The 15,955-nt window shown below is 47.4% G+C and overlaps 1 protein-coding gene across 4 annotated transcripts in view; it reads right to left on the bottom strand.

Moving 5' to 3' along the window:
• ARHGEF3 (Rho guanine nucleotide exchange factor 3) overlaps positions 1-15,955 on the bottom strand; it is a 245,248-nt gene that overhangs the window by 121,567 nt on the left and 107,726 nt on the right. For all 4 annotated transcript variants that reach the window (XM_037019264.2, XM_037019266.2, XM_073230740.1 and 1 more), the window contains one exon: positions 31-93. In XM_037019264.2, the coding sequence (XP_036875159.2) occupies positions 31-93 (63 nt within the window). The remainder of the gene's footprint in view (positions 1-30; positions 94-15,955) is intronic.

The raw sequence follows: 15,955 nt of genomic DNA on the forward strand, positions 1-15,955 counted from the left end.
TGGCAGAGGCAGGAGGGAGATTGTACTCACGCTTATGTCGAGGCTGCAAAGGCTGACAGCATCCTCACCCTGGGCGCTCTGCTTCCGTTTTCGCTGCAAAACAAATGATACACAAAGTTCAGGTGGACACAGGGATTATGGCCTTGATTAAGGAAAGAAAAAAGCAATCAAATAGCAATCCTTGTCATTTCTACCATGTGACCCAAAACCTTCAACCAGGCTCTGTCAATGAGCAGTTCTAAGACAGCCTGAGGAATTACGGGAACCTACGAAGCCGAGGGTAACTGGTTTGTATTATCCTTCTTAATCATGCTGCTACAATTTTTTTTCCCCCTAAAGGTCTCCTTATATCAAGACTTAGAAATTTAGATACAAAGTTCGGATCCTAACTTGGAAGAAGAAACTAGGCTGGAAAGCAAATCCAATTCACTTAAAAGGTATTCCATTTTTAGAGCTGCTTTGGAGCAGTCATTTTAATTTGTTCTAAACCTTGTCCAGGGTCCTGACCTAATGACAGAACCAGAATGCTGGAAAGAAACCTTGGAATCATCTCCAGCTTTCCTAGCTCACAGCCATAAACACCAGTTCAGAAAAGTCATCACTTGAACTGAGTAACACTGTGTTTGAAATGAACCTATGACCAAGGAAGTCTGCCAGGTGAAATGTGGAAAAATGTATTTTCCTCTCTATAAAAAGAAAAGAAACTCCACCTACAAACTGTAATAAAGCTCATCAAAGATGCATTCACCTCTCCTTTGCGTCCCAGCTCAACCAACTTGACAAATATTTCTTGAGTCCCTAATTTGTGACTTGCTCAGTCTCTTGACCCAACCTGGCAGAAGGTTACCAAAGGACAAGAATTACTGGCCTGAAGTTAACAGCAGAGTCCAAGGACACGACACGTGGAGGTTTCAGCCCCTCAAGCCCCAGCCCTGTGTATGCTCCTGGGAATGCAAAGATGAGCGCCTCCCGTGGTTGAGGAGTTCAAGCTCATGGAGGAGGGACGGGCTCCAATACAGTAAGATCCAAACAACCTAGAAAATGTCACTTTACTTCTGAGTCATCCCTTCTCAGTTCTCATGTGGGGGTGATGACATTAGCTTCTCTTCTCAAAGGGGTAGAGGTAAACGTGGCAATGCACTTTGAGAGGTTAGCACAGTGCCTGGTACATAGCAGGTGCTCAAAGCATGGGTTGGATGACTCTGGAAGCACAGTAAGGGGTTACTAGTTTGCCCTTGCTGGGGGTTGGGGAGGTCTTCTTGGAGGAGGAGGCATTTGAGTAAGCCACAGGATGAATAAGAGTTTGCCAGATAAAGATGGGGAGGGGCCTGGGCCTCTAGTTCCATACCCAACTACCAAGATATTTAAAATCCCAAAGGTAAACGTGGTTCTCTCCAGAATAATAGAGTTCTAGATCCTATATAGTATTGCATTCAAGCAGGAGAATGACACAGATCCACTGCCAGGAGCCAGGACACCAAATTGCCCCAGCACCTCTGGGATGGTGCCCAGGAATCTGCATTAACAACCTCCCCAGGTGGTTTGTAGGGAGTCAGATTCTCCACTCAGGGGCTTTGGGGACAGCCTTGAGAAGAGGACAGTCACGTGCCACTTCTAAGGATGCTGCATGTCTGCAGAGGGGCCTGACCCTTACTGAGTCATCACCCAGTTACAGATAAAAGTGGCTGTATCAGTGCGGCCAATGCATGGGTTTACATTTACATGGTGGCTTTTGGAGGCGAGTACAGGAAGGGATGGTTCCTTCTACGGGTAAATACACCGCGGTTGGGGGATGTACGTAGACCCGACCGCGTAACATTCTGCATCCCGGATTCTAATTCCCAAAGCGCCACCCTTCACACACACACACACACACACACACACACACACACACACGCACGCACGCACGCTTAAAGAATGTTCGACAAACACGTCATGACTCATTTGCCAACTGGAATGTCTAGGAGCATCTGTCCTGAGCTCTGTAGCAAGAAGGATTACACAGCACAGCAAATGGGAGATGCCGCTATCAGTCAGGAACCTGTGCTGGGATGGAGAGTGGGGCAGCAGCAGTGCCGGCGTCCTCTGCCCAGGATGACCTGTGCCCCCTCCTGAGCCTGGCTTCTCTTGCTTGAAAGGCTACTGTACCACAGCTGGGGGACTGGGGGACGCTACGAGGGGGCTGAGGCTCCAGGATGTTATCTATAAAGTGGAAATGATGCCTGCCAGGTCAGGCTGCTTTGAGATTCATAGATGGTGTGTGTGTCACACCTGAAACGGGGCCTGCACATGGCAGGGGACAGGAAATGGCAGCTCCTGTCATGTGTTACCAGACGGTAAGCCAGAGAGATGCACGCTGCTACGTGGCATGTCAGATTGGGGAAGTCTGTGGTGCTACAGTGCCACTCCTGGGGCTCACGATTTTGCCAAGGGACACGTTAATAGTAGCCTGTTTCCCCAGGAAGCCCAGGACTGGCATGTAGGCCTCTCCAGACTAGCTCGACACATTGCCAAGAGCTGAAACCCAGTTCTCCACAGCAGCCCCTGACCCAGACACTGAAATGTGCCCAAGTGCCACATCTAGGAGAGAAAGGGCCCTAGGAGCCTTTTTAATTAGGCCACGGCCACCAAATCGGGGATAGAAAAATCTCCTTAAGAAACCCACGTATTTTAGGAGATAAGAGCCATGTACATTATCAAAGTGATAAAGTTTATAAAGTTTCTTTTCAAGTTCCCTTACAGAGAGCAGTGGTGGACCCCTGCCAGCAACAAGGAAGTTGCACCCCTGGCCTGAAGCAAACACCTCCCCAAGCAGACCTTCGGCACGTGCTCATTTGCTCTGCAGTTGCCGAGCACTCTGGGTGTGCGAAGCCCTGCTCTGGGTGCTGGCCTGTGGCAGCCAATGACCCGGGTGGGCTCCCTGCCTACTAATGGGGAGTCAAAAGAAACAGAATAATCAGATTGTGATTGCTGCCAGGGATGAGTCTGAGGACGTGCTGAGACCAGCTGGGGACACCCACTTTAGGAAGATAATGTTTTGCTGTTTGGTTTTCTGGTTTTAGGCTGACCTGCCTGTGAAGGCAGGACTGCGTCTGTCACGGTCGCATTCCCAGAACCTGGTGCACGGCTGACCCCCCAGAAGCACATTTCTTGATTTTTTCTTTGTTGATGCCCTTAGCCCTGCTCCCTTTGAGCAGCTTGTCCTGTTCACCAGTTACCCAAAACCAAGAGGAAGGGGTACACGAGCAGGGGGCAGAAGGGACCAAACGGCCACCGTTCCACCAGCCCTACCAACCCAGGAGGTGAAGGGTGTGCAGGTCAAAGGGCCCTGCGCATGTGCTGCAAGACCCCCACCCTGCCCCCAAGCTACCGGACAGCTGAGCCCATGCCAACGATGTAAAGAACAGCTCAAGGAAGCAGTCACCAGTGGGAGCGTGGAGTCCTGGAGACACAGAGCAAAGGGCATGCAGGACACTGCCTTCGGTTTGAACTTCACCGAAATGATTAATAACAATAACAATCAGACTGATAATCAGCTTTAGCCTGTGACTCATTACGTGACAGAAACAGAGGTTAATCCTTACATGCATGATCTCACCTGATTCTCCCAACCACCCCGTGAGGAAGGTGGGAATAAATATGTCCATTTTACAGAGGGAGGGACGGGAGCTCAGAGAGGGGCAGGGACTGGTCCCGAGTTCTGTTTAGCAAGTGGCAGAGGCTGGATTCAAACCCAGGCCTGTCAGGCTCCAAGCTATGGGCTCCCCCACTGTGCTGTCCTGTCCCAGAGCCTGGCATGGCCCATCATACAGAGAAGGTCTAGAAGGAGTTGAGCATGAGGAATTTGGGATGGAATACCTTTGTAGCTTTTATTCTACTAAAGAACTGGCCTTGAAGACATTACACCTAGGTAACATTTTGTTGACCTAATTTGAAAAGCCATCACTGCCTGCTGTCAGGCTGGCTAGGGAATGTGCCGGGTCACTGCCACACTACTTCCGCCGTACCTCAGGGACCATGGACAGGTCACTTTGGTGGTGGGAGGGTGGGGAGAGTGGGCCGTTCCTGGGAGGGAAGGACAGCGTGTGTGAACCACCTGCACTTCCACTTAGCATCATACATTGTCAGCCAACTGGAGGAACCAGGGACCCACCTTGCTATTCTTGTCAAATTTACTGAAGCGAATGCACAGTTCACTTCCCTTTCAGCCTAGAAAACAAAGCGCCGTGGGTGAGCCCAAGAGCTGTGCTGTGAACTGCACTCTAATTTGGGCAAGTAACTTTGAACCCCAGTGCCTGTGTGGTAGGTCAACAAATGACTGATTTCTGAATGAGTGACTAAAAGAGAGAATGAATAAATAAGGCCAGAATCGTTGAGGTGACACCCTTCCCTTCTGCTAACCACCTGGCTGCCAAAATTAAATCAAAACCTCAAAAGCAAAGCTCACAGAGAGCTGAAATTCTTCAACCTTGAATTTCCGTGGAGACCCAAAGCCTCCAAGTTCAAGCTCTTGATTCTTGCTTTTCAATACAAAAGAGTCTTTTCCTTACCAGAAGGATCATTTATGCTCCTTAAAACACAAGACACATTAAAAGAAGTCACAGCTGTGCTGACATTGGTCCAAGTGGGACACTGGTGATTCCCAGTCATCCTATGAAAAGGAATGGCAGCTTCGTTTGAGGCTGAGGCACGCTCATGATCAGGGCATCTGTCCAAGCCCTGCCCTGGGCAGCAGCGTGGGGGCTCAGCCTCTGTGCTTTCGGAGCAAAGCATCCAAGTTTGATAACGCCCAGATTGAAAGCCAACAGCCAGCTGAACCAAACCCTAAATGAACTTACCAGGCACCTGAACCCTTTTTCTGAACAGCCGGGTGTCTATCTGGGGCAGGGAGCAAAGCAGCTGCAGAGGGGAATTTAAGGGAACAAAGTCCTATCTGATCTCTTAGCCCTGCAGGTTACCTGTTTAACAGAGACACTTTCTAGAAGTGCTTGGGTGCTGGGAAAATTCTCATGCTTCTCATATCAAAAAACCACCAGGTAGCTCCTTTGTTAATAGGCAACACAGCAAAGCCCTTTGTAAATTCGAAGGCGAGGTTTGATGGAGATACAGGTATCTCGGGACAGATCAGGTGGGCTCTGTCTGGGACCCATTTGGTGACATGGTCCTGCCGTCCCAGCCTTGACCTTTCCCCATCTTCCTTCCAACGGCTTTCATGATGCATCGTCGCTCTCTGGGCCTTCCTATGGCTATCTGCTTTTAGGCATGGCTACCGTCTGACAGCACAAGACAGACACTTAATCTCATGAGTAAGTGGACGGTGAGCAACTGCTTTTCCCGTTGTTTGGGGTAAGGCTCTCTGTGAAGGGCACTGATCAGTTTTCGGAAGAGCTGGCCCAAGTCCAAGCCTACCTTACCCTACGTGGTCTCAGCTTCCATTCTCCCTAGACTCCTATCTTGGCATCCTTTGAGATCCTGAGCCTCAGAATCAAAGAAGAATCACCAGGTGCCTTCCGATCCACAAGCCCAGGGAAGTGGACCCCGGAAACAGGCACCTGCTTTGAGCCAAGCACTGTGCCCACAGTTCAAGGTCTGTTCCATTTAAGCTTCTCCATAACCCAGGTTACGTATGGTTGTGTTCACTGTACAGAGGGGGACCCTCAGGTTTAGGAGGGCCTTCGTGACTTGCTCAAGGTCACAGAATTAATCAGTGCTGCAGAGGGGATTTTTCTCTAAGCCAGCCTGATTCTCAAACCACTGATCTTTGTACCATAAAATGTGATTCCTCTTTCCATATCAAGAACAATATGTGCTTTATTTAAATATATTTAAATAATATAAAATAAATTTAAATGTTGATTTAAAACAATGCATGTTTTAACACATTATAAAAAGCCTCACAAGGCTTTTACCTCCATACCTCAAGGAAATTAAGAGCATCAGTGAGATGGACCAGAGCTGAAAACCCAGCTCCACCATTTGCTACCTGGGGTCACCCTGGGCAAAAAGTCACTTCTTTATCCCTTCATTCCCTCAGCAGTTATGTATTGGGGATCTACCACAGGCCAGGCAGGCTCTAGGTGTGTGGGATATATACATGTCTATAAGACCTATAAGGTTTGGTTTCTCCATCAGGGGCTTTACTTCAAGGACCAAAGGAGATAAAATATTTAGAACAGAGGCCAGACAACTGCCAAGAGATTTAAAAATGGTCGTTATTATTGCTACTGAGGCTATTACCATAATTACTGCTACTACTATGGCCACTGCTTCTTCGTGGTGATCCGACACTGAGGCAGGCAGGACGGGTGTTAGGGACCCACGGCACCCAGGGTCACAGACGGGTGCTCTCTGGATACCTGCAGGCACGTTCGCAGCGGCCGTTCCCGCTGCTTGCACAGAGGCGGAGCGACGGCAAGGCCTGACTTAATTTCCAGGGGCCGAGATCAAGTTGATTAGTGTTGGAACAGCCCGGTTATTTAATCACAGGGCTTTTCTGTCCAATAACCAAGTTACCAGTGCAGCCAAAATGCACTGACAGAGAGAGGGCCGCTCCCAACTTGACAGCAAATGGCCCCTGATTAGTCGTTTATAATTATTAAATTCAAACCAGATCTCAAACCTTTTTGATTTATCTCTTTGCTGGCAAACAGCTCCGCTGGTCCCAGAGGCTTGGAGGCCCCGCTTTCACCTGTGCCTTCTTTGGGGAGAGATCAGCAAAAGGATTTGGTGTTCTTGTACTTGCCCTTAGCTGCAACTTGACTCACTAAGCGCCTGTTTGAGCGGGGAAGGGATTTATACTTTGTTCCTTTCCTTTCTGAAGCTCCAAGGGTGAGACAAAGAATGGAGAGAGGGACCCTACTCCATTTTTCATACGTCTCTGGCTTTTTTGTTCCTTATTTTTAAATTGTCTCCCCCACCCCCTTTCCCAGCATCCAGGAAATCTGATCCTTTTTCTTAGACTCTTCAATGTGCTCATGGGGTAGCAAACCTGGAAATCATGGTGATCTCTGAGGCTAATGGTAAACATTCCCTATTTTAATATGCGATTTTGTGCTTAGATGCCGTTAATTGAAGTGGGCTCTACGGTCTCACTTGACAGGTTCACACGCTAGTTAAGCCATTTATTTGTTGTAGAACCTTAAGCACATCACTTTGACTCTCTGAACTTCAGTTTCCTTGTCTGTAAAATGGGAATACAAAGATTATTGTGAGAGCTGAACCGATCGGTGTGGGTAAAGGATTCAGCACAATGCTTGATGCACAGTATTAGCGTAACTACTCAGATAGTAACTATGGGCAGTGGCTGTAACAGCCAATAAGAGCAGACACCAGCAGGAAAAAGTCCCGGGGAAAGGATGTGTATGCATACTTACCACAGTGCAGTATATTCAGTAAACTTCAGAAGCATATGTATACTCAAAGTGTATAAAAGTAATTTTATACATTTTATACCCATTAACTTGACTTTGACAAACTAAGAAAAGGCCCAATTATTGATTTGGGCCATTGAGCAGCTGGCCCTTAGCATGTTTGGAAACAGAAATGAGATCATTTTGGCCAAGGCAAAGTCCTCCTCCATGAGAAGGAAAAGATGTTCAATGAGGTAAACAGGATGTGGGGAGACCTGGCTAGGCCACCACGCCATCCCTGGCTCTGGAACCAGCCAGCAGCCAGATTCACTGTCATTCCACAAACACTCACAGATTACCTTTCCCTCCAACCCACTCAAGGCCGGAGGAGCAGGAAAGACAGACAACCTGTCTGCCCAGGGCAGAAGGCTGGCAAGGAGATTTTCTAGAAAGATTATCCAAGGAGAACTCCGTTGTGGGCACCGTTCGTATTTACAAAGATTTTCACCAGTGGGATATGCCAAGAAACACAAAATCAAATTAACCAGAGCACTTTTTTCTAGGCCTTCTAATAATTACTATAATTATTTCATGTTTTTTCTACTAGGTCTCAGGTGCACTAAATTGGTTTTAATGACAATCTGGTTCATAACACAACTATTATCACCAGTGCCTCTCTTTTGTTTATTCATTTATTTTTAACACCATAATGAACTCCCATTTATTAAAAAGCCTCCCCATTTGGAATGGTTTGAAGCCCTTATCAAGAAAAAAATCATCCATATAGTTTAGGGACTGTCCAAATAATTGCTTACTTTCTAGAGAATTACTTCATGCACTGAATTGACTTAGATGGTCCAACTGCACAATTGAGACTTGAATGTGTTTATCATCTAAGATAATACGGAGAACCTGGTTTTGCAAGGAGAGTTCTCTGCTCTGAACTCATTTGGCTGCCACCTTTTCCCACGTAGGGAGACCCCGGGGCTGGAAATGCCTTATCAGCTACAGTACCCTGTGTGTTCCCGAGCAGGTCCCCAAATGCATAACAGAGACTGGAACAAGGCTTCCCTCCAGGCACTGGTCCCTCTACTCTGGGGGCACCTCATCCACAATGCAGAGATGAGCGTGCTGGAGAAATGGGCCGCATGGGCTAAGCAGCTCTATAAATTCCAACCACTCAGCAGGACGTTCCTTTCCATAAACAGAAGGTCCCCTGGCAGAACGACTGGGTGGTGTCCTCCACATTAGAACCCATAACCTGAGTTGCTCAAGTTGAGTGTGTGTATGGCACAGGCTGGCTCCCTCCTACCCTTTGCTGGGTTTGTAATGACAACTACGTTTTGAGAATCCCCTGCAGGCTGGGTGTCCTCTGTATATTGCATCAGTCTTTACAGCTGTACAAAGAAGTCCTTATACAAGAAAACTGAGGCTTAAAGGGTTCAAATGACTCGATTAAGGCTTCTCTGCGAGGAAGTGGACAAAGCCAGGGTTTCATTTCAGATCCAGCTCAGGAGCCCACCCTACTAGCACACATCCCTCCGCAGGCCCATTTCCCTGCACGTTTTGACTTTCTACTGGCCAGAAAGCCTGGGGACTTCATGCCACAGTAGCAACACGCAACCTGTGATGGACTGAAGTTGGCAGGTGAACACCCCAGCTTCCTCCACTTTTGGGGCCAACTCTGAGGTCTGGCCTCAGTCTCAACTGCACATTGGGATCATGAAGAGAGGATGCTCCTGTTTCTTACCCTGAAGTATTGGGGCTAAAAGAACAAAATATGACTCACTCTCAAATAGAAAGAAAAATAATTTACATTCATATGTTAAATATAGAGAGAAACAAATACAGAGTTGGAGAGACAAAGAGAGACAGAGATAAAGCATAGGCACCCAATCAGTAAATCTGGGTAAAGAGAGTACAGGATTACCTTACTCTAGACCTGCGACTTCAAAGTTTGAAGTTACATTAAGATAAAGTTGCCCAAAGTGAAACAAAATAAATTTACAAAGTACCTGCACACTCACACTGCCCCCTCCCCAAGAAAAAGACATGCTCACATCCCTGGGTTCCTCTTCCTAGCATCTGATACCCGCTCACTGCCTGATTCCAGGGGCCTCCGGCCCTCCGGGCTCAGCCCTGCAGGACCTGCTAACCCTTGGTGGCTGTGGGCCCCGTGCTCCCTCAAGGCAGCGAGTCTGCCAGGCACTTCAGCAGAGTTTAGTTGGGTATTAGCTAGGGCAGAATTCCTTAGGCAAGAGAAAAATGTAATTTAAGGCTTATTTGATAAAAAATGTCTTTCTTCCAAACAAAACTGGACACTCTCACAAAGGGTCATTTCTCCTTACAGATGTGTCTCTTTCAGTAGTGAAGAAACAGCTAGGAGGACGGCAACAGGTCACAGTTACTACCCTCCCCTGGAAACAATGAACTTGAATATGCCCTCCATGTTTCAGTACAGCTCCTCAGAATGTCGCCTCTGGAGAAGCCAAGGACAGTCCCTGTGACAAAGACCCCTGACCCTGTCCAGCCACACAGAGGAGGCCACCAGTTTTCAGAGCAGTCTTGACCTACTTGAGAATAGCACCCTTGGCAAAGGTCAGCAGAGGAGCCGTCAGAACAATAACATGAACTCCAGCTACCATTTTTGGTGCTGTGTCTGGAAAGATGTCAGCTGTGATTTAGAGGGACATTTTCCTTCTGCAGCTGTCTTTGAAAGTGGGGGAGGGCGTCACCACAGCCCCAAATTACAGGAGGGAGGCAGCGGGCCCCAAACACGCTGGTATCCAGGGCATCTCTTTTAGTTAGTTAGCACTGTCATGTCCTGTCAAGTTTTGAGTAAAAAAGCAGAAGTTGTGATGAGCCACAAATGGGCTGCGAAGTGCGTGTTGGGCCATATTTTGTGGTAAATTTTCTAATCCTGAATTTTTGCCTCAAAGCACATCCCAATCACTTTTATCCTGAAGTCTGAACTGATGTCTGGGTTTTGCAGAATCAAAGCATATTTATCCAGCATTTAATCCATTTCCCAGGAAATCAGTGGTTTACTAAAAATAGAATTCTTTCATGTCCAGAACTTTCCTGGACCTTTCTAAGGCCTAACCCTGCACCCAGGAAAAGTTCAACAAACGTTTTGTTGACTGGCACATGTGAACAAATGAACTCACTTGTCCACAGGAAGGCAAATATAAAGTTGTTGAATACCTTTCCAGAAGAATGAAAACACTAATAAGTACCATATGTAAAATTTCATTTTTTATTCTGGGGGCCCAAATATTCCTGACTTTTGACCATAGAGTCCCGGGAAAAAGAGGAGACTCACATAAAAGAATTTCACCATCTAGGATCATTCATTTGACAAATATCTTAGGGAGCACCTATTATGTGCCAGGTGCCATGCAAGCTGCTATAGATACACTGGTTAAAAAAAATAGTCCTTCCTCTCAGAACAGTCCAGTCCAGTAGGGGGCAAGGATGATAAGCCAGTAAGCAAATAAACAGCTCATTTTAGAGCATATGAAGAGTTTTGAAGAAAGGAAGCCAGGGTAATAAGAAAGCATATGAAAGGAGGTAGGGGTGGAGCCATAGAGAATGAGACAAGGGGGGCTTCTCAGAGGAGGGACACTTGAGATGAGATCTAAGTGGCCTATAGGACACGGCCAGCCTAGCAAAGATGAGGACAGGTGGGGAGGAAGAGCTTCTGAAGGCCTCACATCATTACAGATTCAAGGTCTCTTCACACAGCCCTACACATAGTACCTTACGTCTGCTCTGACTGGCCAGTGCCCATACACACACGGTGTTCCATCCTTGACGTCTGTGCCCATGCATGCATGGTGGTTCCACCCCTGACGCCTGACCCCTGACGCCTGTTCTGATTGGCCGGTGCTCGTGCATGCGTGCTGGTTCCATCTCTAACACCTGTTCTGATTGGTCAGTGCCCATACATGAGTGCTGGTTCCATCCCTGACGCCTGACGCCTGTTCTGATTGGCCAGTACCCATGCCTGTGTGTGGTTCCATCCCTGACACCTGTTCTGATTGGCCAGTGCCCGTGCATGAATGGCAGTTCCATTGCTAACGCTTCCTCTGATTGGCCAGTACCCAAGCATGTGATTGTTTACATAGAAAACCACCATCTCCTATTCATAAGGATGACATTGTACTGAAGCAAATTTCCTTCTCACTTTATTTCAACAGAAAATAGGGGTGAGTTATTTTACTCTTTGTTCTTTGTGTTATTTTTAGCCATGAAAACAGCCCTGAATTTCTCAAGACTAGTTAGCTTCCTCTAAGACCTTGTGCAGGCAGCTCCTGGTCTACCTCTCGTCTCTGCCCATTCCCTCTGCTTGGAGCCCTGGCCCCCCACGATCCCAGTTCCCCTTCTTCCATGCTTCAATGCCTGGACCCGTCTTCCCGTCCCTTTTCCTCCCAGTTAGCTCCCTCTCATCCTTCCAATGTCAGCCCTGTCAAGCAAGTTTCCAAGATGGTTCCAACTTAGAGCGTATCTCCCCTTTTGTCCTCTCAGCACCTTCTCTTCTTTGTTGGGCTATAACCCCGTTAATTAAAATGTTACCATTTACTTGGGTGATTACTTGATTAGTGTGTCTCCTCCCTCCGAGCAGGTTCAGTGAGTGTAGAAACCAGATCAAGCTTCACTCACAATGGTACCTCTAGTGCCTTCCACGACACGATGTGGGCACACAGGGCTTGATGCTTTGCTGTCACCCTCTTGGACTTCTTAAAAAAAAATCTAACAAGACCCTGCATTTTCATTTTGTGCTGGGCCCCACAAACTGTGCAGCCAGTCCTGGGAAAGAAGAATCAACTATTCTGAGATTGGTACTCATTCTGAGCCCCACTCTGTGGTACTGAGGCCACCATCCCTGAACATCCAAAGCAGGTTTGAATGTCAAGCATTTTCTCATTCAAATATTAAGCCAGTATTTACTGGGTGACTCTAGGTGCCAGAGAGTGAAGCCCTTCTGAGCCCAGAGCCCTGTCCAGGAAGCGGGCCCTACTCCTGCCTTCCTCCTGGAGGTCCTCATCCCGAGTCATTTAAAGATGCGTGCGACTCTCCCATACATCCTGGGGGATCTCTCACCCTGGACTTGACTGCTCTCAGACTCGTCCAGGTTTCATGGGCCAGGACCTCCCTGGCGTGGGCCCAGTCCTGGGGACAAGTCCCTTTCCCTGCCAACAGGCTCAAGCCAAAACAGAAGCTCTATTCTGCAGGAGCACCTTTTTAATCTCCCTTATTTTGAAGTCCTGATTCTCCTCAGCATTCTGCAAAGGCTTGTCAGAAAGCGGACCTCTCTGGTTTGGTCCCACGTACCTGCTGCCTTTCAGCCCAGGCTCAACGTTAATGCAGCGGGAACCATTCACTTTGAGCGGCTGCAGACCGTGCCGGCCTGCCCTATGGTCACCTCACTGGCAAACAACCAATGGATGGCACACAGTGGATTACACCAACAGGCAGATTCGGGAACACCAAGTTCCCCAGTATATTATGATACCAGACTGAAAAAGGAATAGCAAAAACGGGAAACGATGTTACTCATCAGATCAGAGCATTGCCAGTACGTTAGGGAGGATGCAGAGTCGAACAGTGAGCATTTCTATATATTTTTGAATTTTAAAGAAAGAAGAGTAATAAGTTGCCTTACATCATTTGGGTATATACCTTGGGGTATTGTTTCCCAAAGGACAGGTCTGGTGCCACGCTAGTGTGTAAGATCATTCTAGGCTGGATCAGCCCAAAGCAGATCTCGGGATTGAGATGTAGGCGTAAGCTGCTTATGTGGGAGGTGTAACCCCCAGGAAGAACTGTGGGGAGTGGAGAAGTGCGATGGGAAGGGAGGGACCCACTGAAGGACGTGGAGCCAGCAGGCTACAGCCATGGGCACGGGAACCTGCCAGGGGACTGGGGAGGATGCACCTCATAGTTTTCCACTGATGGGTGAGGAAGGGGAATTCAATCCCTTAATTTCTGCCTCTCCCTAATGGACAGGGCACCTCAGGAGGCTAAGCCCTGGAAATCCCCTCAGTTAGGACACAGAAAGTCACAGGTGGGGACAGGGGTCTCTGCACGTGGCACCTGGAGTGAGCCCAGGCACTGTGGGCAGGGCCCTGGGAGAGTTTGTTCCAACATGCCTCCCCAGCAACAGCTCACATGACAAGATGGATGGTTACGGGAGCGTATACACACGTCAGGATCAAGCTGGACACCAAGATTTGTGCATTTAATTGCATGTCCCTCCATATAAATATTTTAAAAATAATAAAAAGATAATGCAAAACAAAAAAGAATCTCTGTAAAGATTAAAAAGGAAAAGAAGAAAGCCATCATGTTTTCAATTCACTGTCCAGCCTGAATCCATCAAGGAGAAAGGCCAAGACTGGGCCACACCATAGCACCCACGGAGTGCTTACCAAGCCACGGTCTTTCTCTTCTGGGTGCACAGGCCCAGGGAACAGCATCTAGCTGGAACGTCATCACACCGTTTTGTGCATACTTATCTTAATAGTTACATTCTACTTGCGGCAAGCATACTGGTTTTCTGTTCATCATAATACATAAACTTTCCATTAAGGATAAATACAAGGGAAAAGACCATATTGGTTTGTGGAAAATTACCAAATATTTTTCTATATTAAGGGCTAAGGTGAAAGGTGATTTCACGAGTGGGCAGGGTTTAGGAAACATTTTGTGGAAACCCCCTCTCTTGACTGTCACACAAGGCAACGGCCCCATGCATTTTGCTGGTGACATGTACAGAAAAAGCAACATATGGGATGACGGAAAGGGACTCCTTTTTCCTGTCCCCTCTGGAGAGGATCCGCAGCCTCTGTCTGCCCAGTCATGGATTAAAAATGAAATTTGTATCTAACAGGTCTAACTTTAGCCACAGGAAATGGGAGCACTTGGTAGACCCAAAGGGTTAGCCAGGCTTTGTTTGAGGATGGGCCCATTATCTTCACCAAACCCTCTTCCTTCCCCTTTTTGGGAGGGGAGGGCATGGAGGCTAAGGTTTGGGGAGTGGCGGGAAGGGAGGCCTGTTGGAGGTGTTTCCTGCTTAGCTTGGTGGGAGATTCCCCCACTCTGTGTTGTCATGCCTCACTCTCAAATTCATGCTAACACCATTAGGACAAGCGATGCTCGATGCTCACGTTAGGATGTATTATAAAAGATATTTTGATATGGAAACCACACCCATGAGGAATTTAAAACCCTCTGTGTTGCAAATCTTTTAGACACCTTGACTGCAGATACGAACGCTTCTATAAAAAAACAAAATTTAAATAGTTTCCTAGAACTTATGTTTCTGTATTTTTTCTGGCTTTATTATACAAAGGAACACAATTTACAGAAATCTGTCTCATAAATTTACATCAGAAGCTGTCTGATCACAACTAATATCATCTTTCTCTCACTTGACACATAAGTAGTAAAATAGAGCAACGAAGAAACAATTATTACCTGGCCTTTACCTATTTTTTAAGGTCAAGACAGCTGTGTGACCTTCATCATTTAATTTTCACTCTCTGGATCTCAGTTGTATTATCTGTAAAATGAGGGGTTGGATCAGGTGACCTCTAAAGTCTCCTCCTAACATTGTTTCCATGTGGGGCAACATGTGGCCAACAAGACTGCTGGGTTGGGGAGGAAGACGGTCAATGAGAATGGCAGAGCTCAGGAAACAGTGTCTAGAAATAAATACAAGATTCTCCATTTGCTTTAAAATCACAGATTACAACAATCTTCTCTGTAAGCAATGTTTTTGAAACACAAGGTTCCTGTGTTCAGGTCCCAGGTAGCCCAGTGCACCATACAGAGAAGGTGACCCATAAATGTATCTTGAAAGAATGGACACAGGAACATTCCATGGGTACCTGCGGAGGGCTCAAGGCTAATGCCAGGATGACCAATGATTGATGCAAGAGAGCAGAAAATGCGAGGGAATAGGAGAAGAAAGCCAGAGAGGGCCCAACGGAGAGGGAGCAAGGGGGAGGAAAAGATAAACGTACCTGTGTGCACGCCCGGTCAGGGCTCACTGTTTGTGGTAGTTACAGCTATAAAGTCTCCTGAACCATGAGTCAGGGCATAATGAACCATTGTTCCTGAAGAAATACAGGGTTAAGCTCCTGCAAGCCTCTGGCCACAATATTTTTGTTAACCAATCAAGACATAATCTTACTGTATGTGTGTTTCTGCTTGAAGATGCCCTATTCAATATACACTGTTGATTCATTCACACTGAGCTCGCGGCCAAGGGCGCAGTGACTCGTGCCTGAAGGACACCCATGTGACACGCGGGTCTCGGGTCTCCTTGCAAGGCCGGCTGCACCCTTGTGCTTAGGAACAGTAGACCACGTGTTAGCAGTGTACTTTGGGCCGCTTTAAGTAGTGCAGTCAACCAAAAGCACACAAATGTGAAAAACAGCACTAAATAGGCCATAAAGTAGACACGTGCTCACAGTGCGAGAGCCGGAACAGGAAAGCAGAGTGTCACCTTGGTGGGCCTCAGCCGGGAACGTGCGTGCAAGTGATTCAGATTTTTTGCCACTCTGATCACATATGTGAATGACTGCAAAGGAGCTGTGAGT

The sequence above is a fragment of the Manis javanica genome, chromosome 3 (assembly GCF_040802235.1).
Source record: "Manis javanica isolate MJ-LG chromosome 3, MJ_LKY, whole genome shotgun sequence".
NCBI lineage: Eukaryota > Metazoa > Chordata > Mammalia > Pholidota > Manidae > Manis > Manis javanica.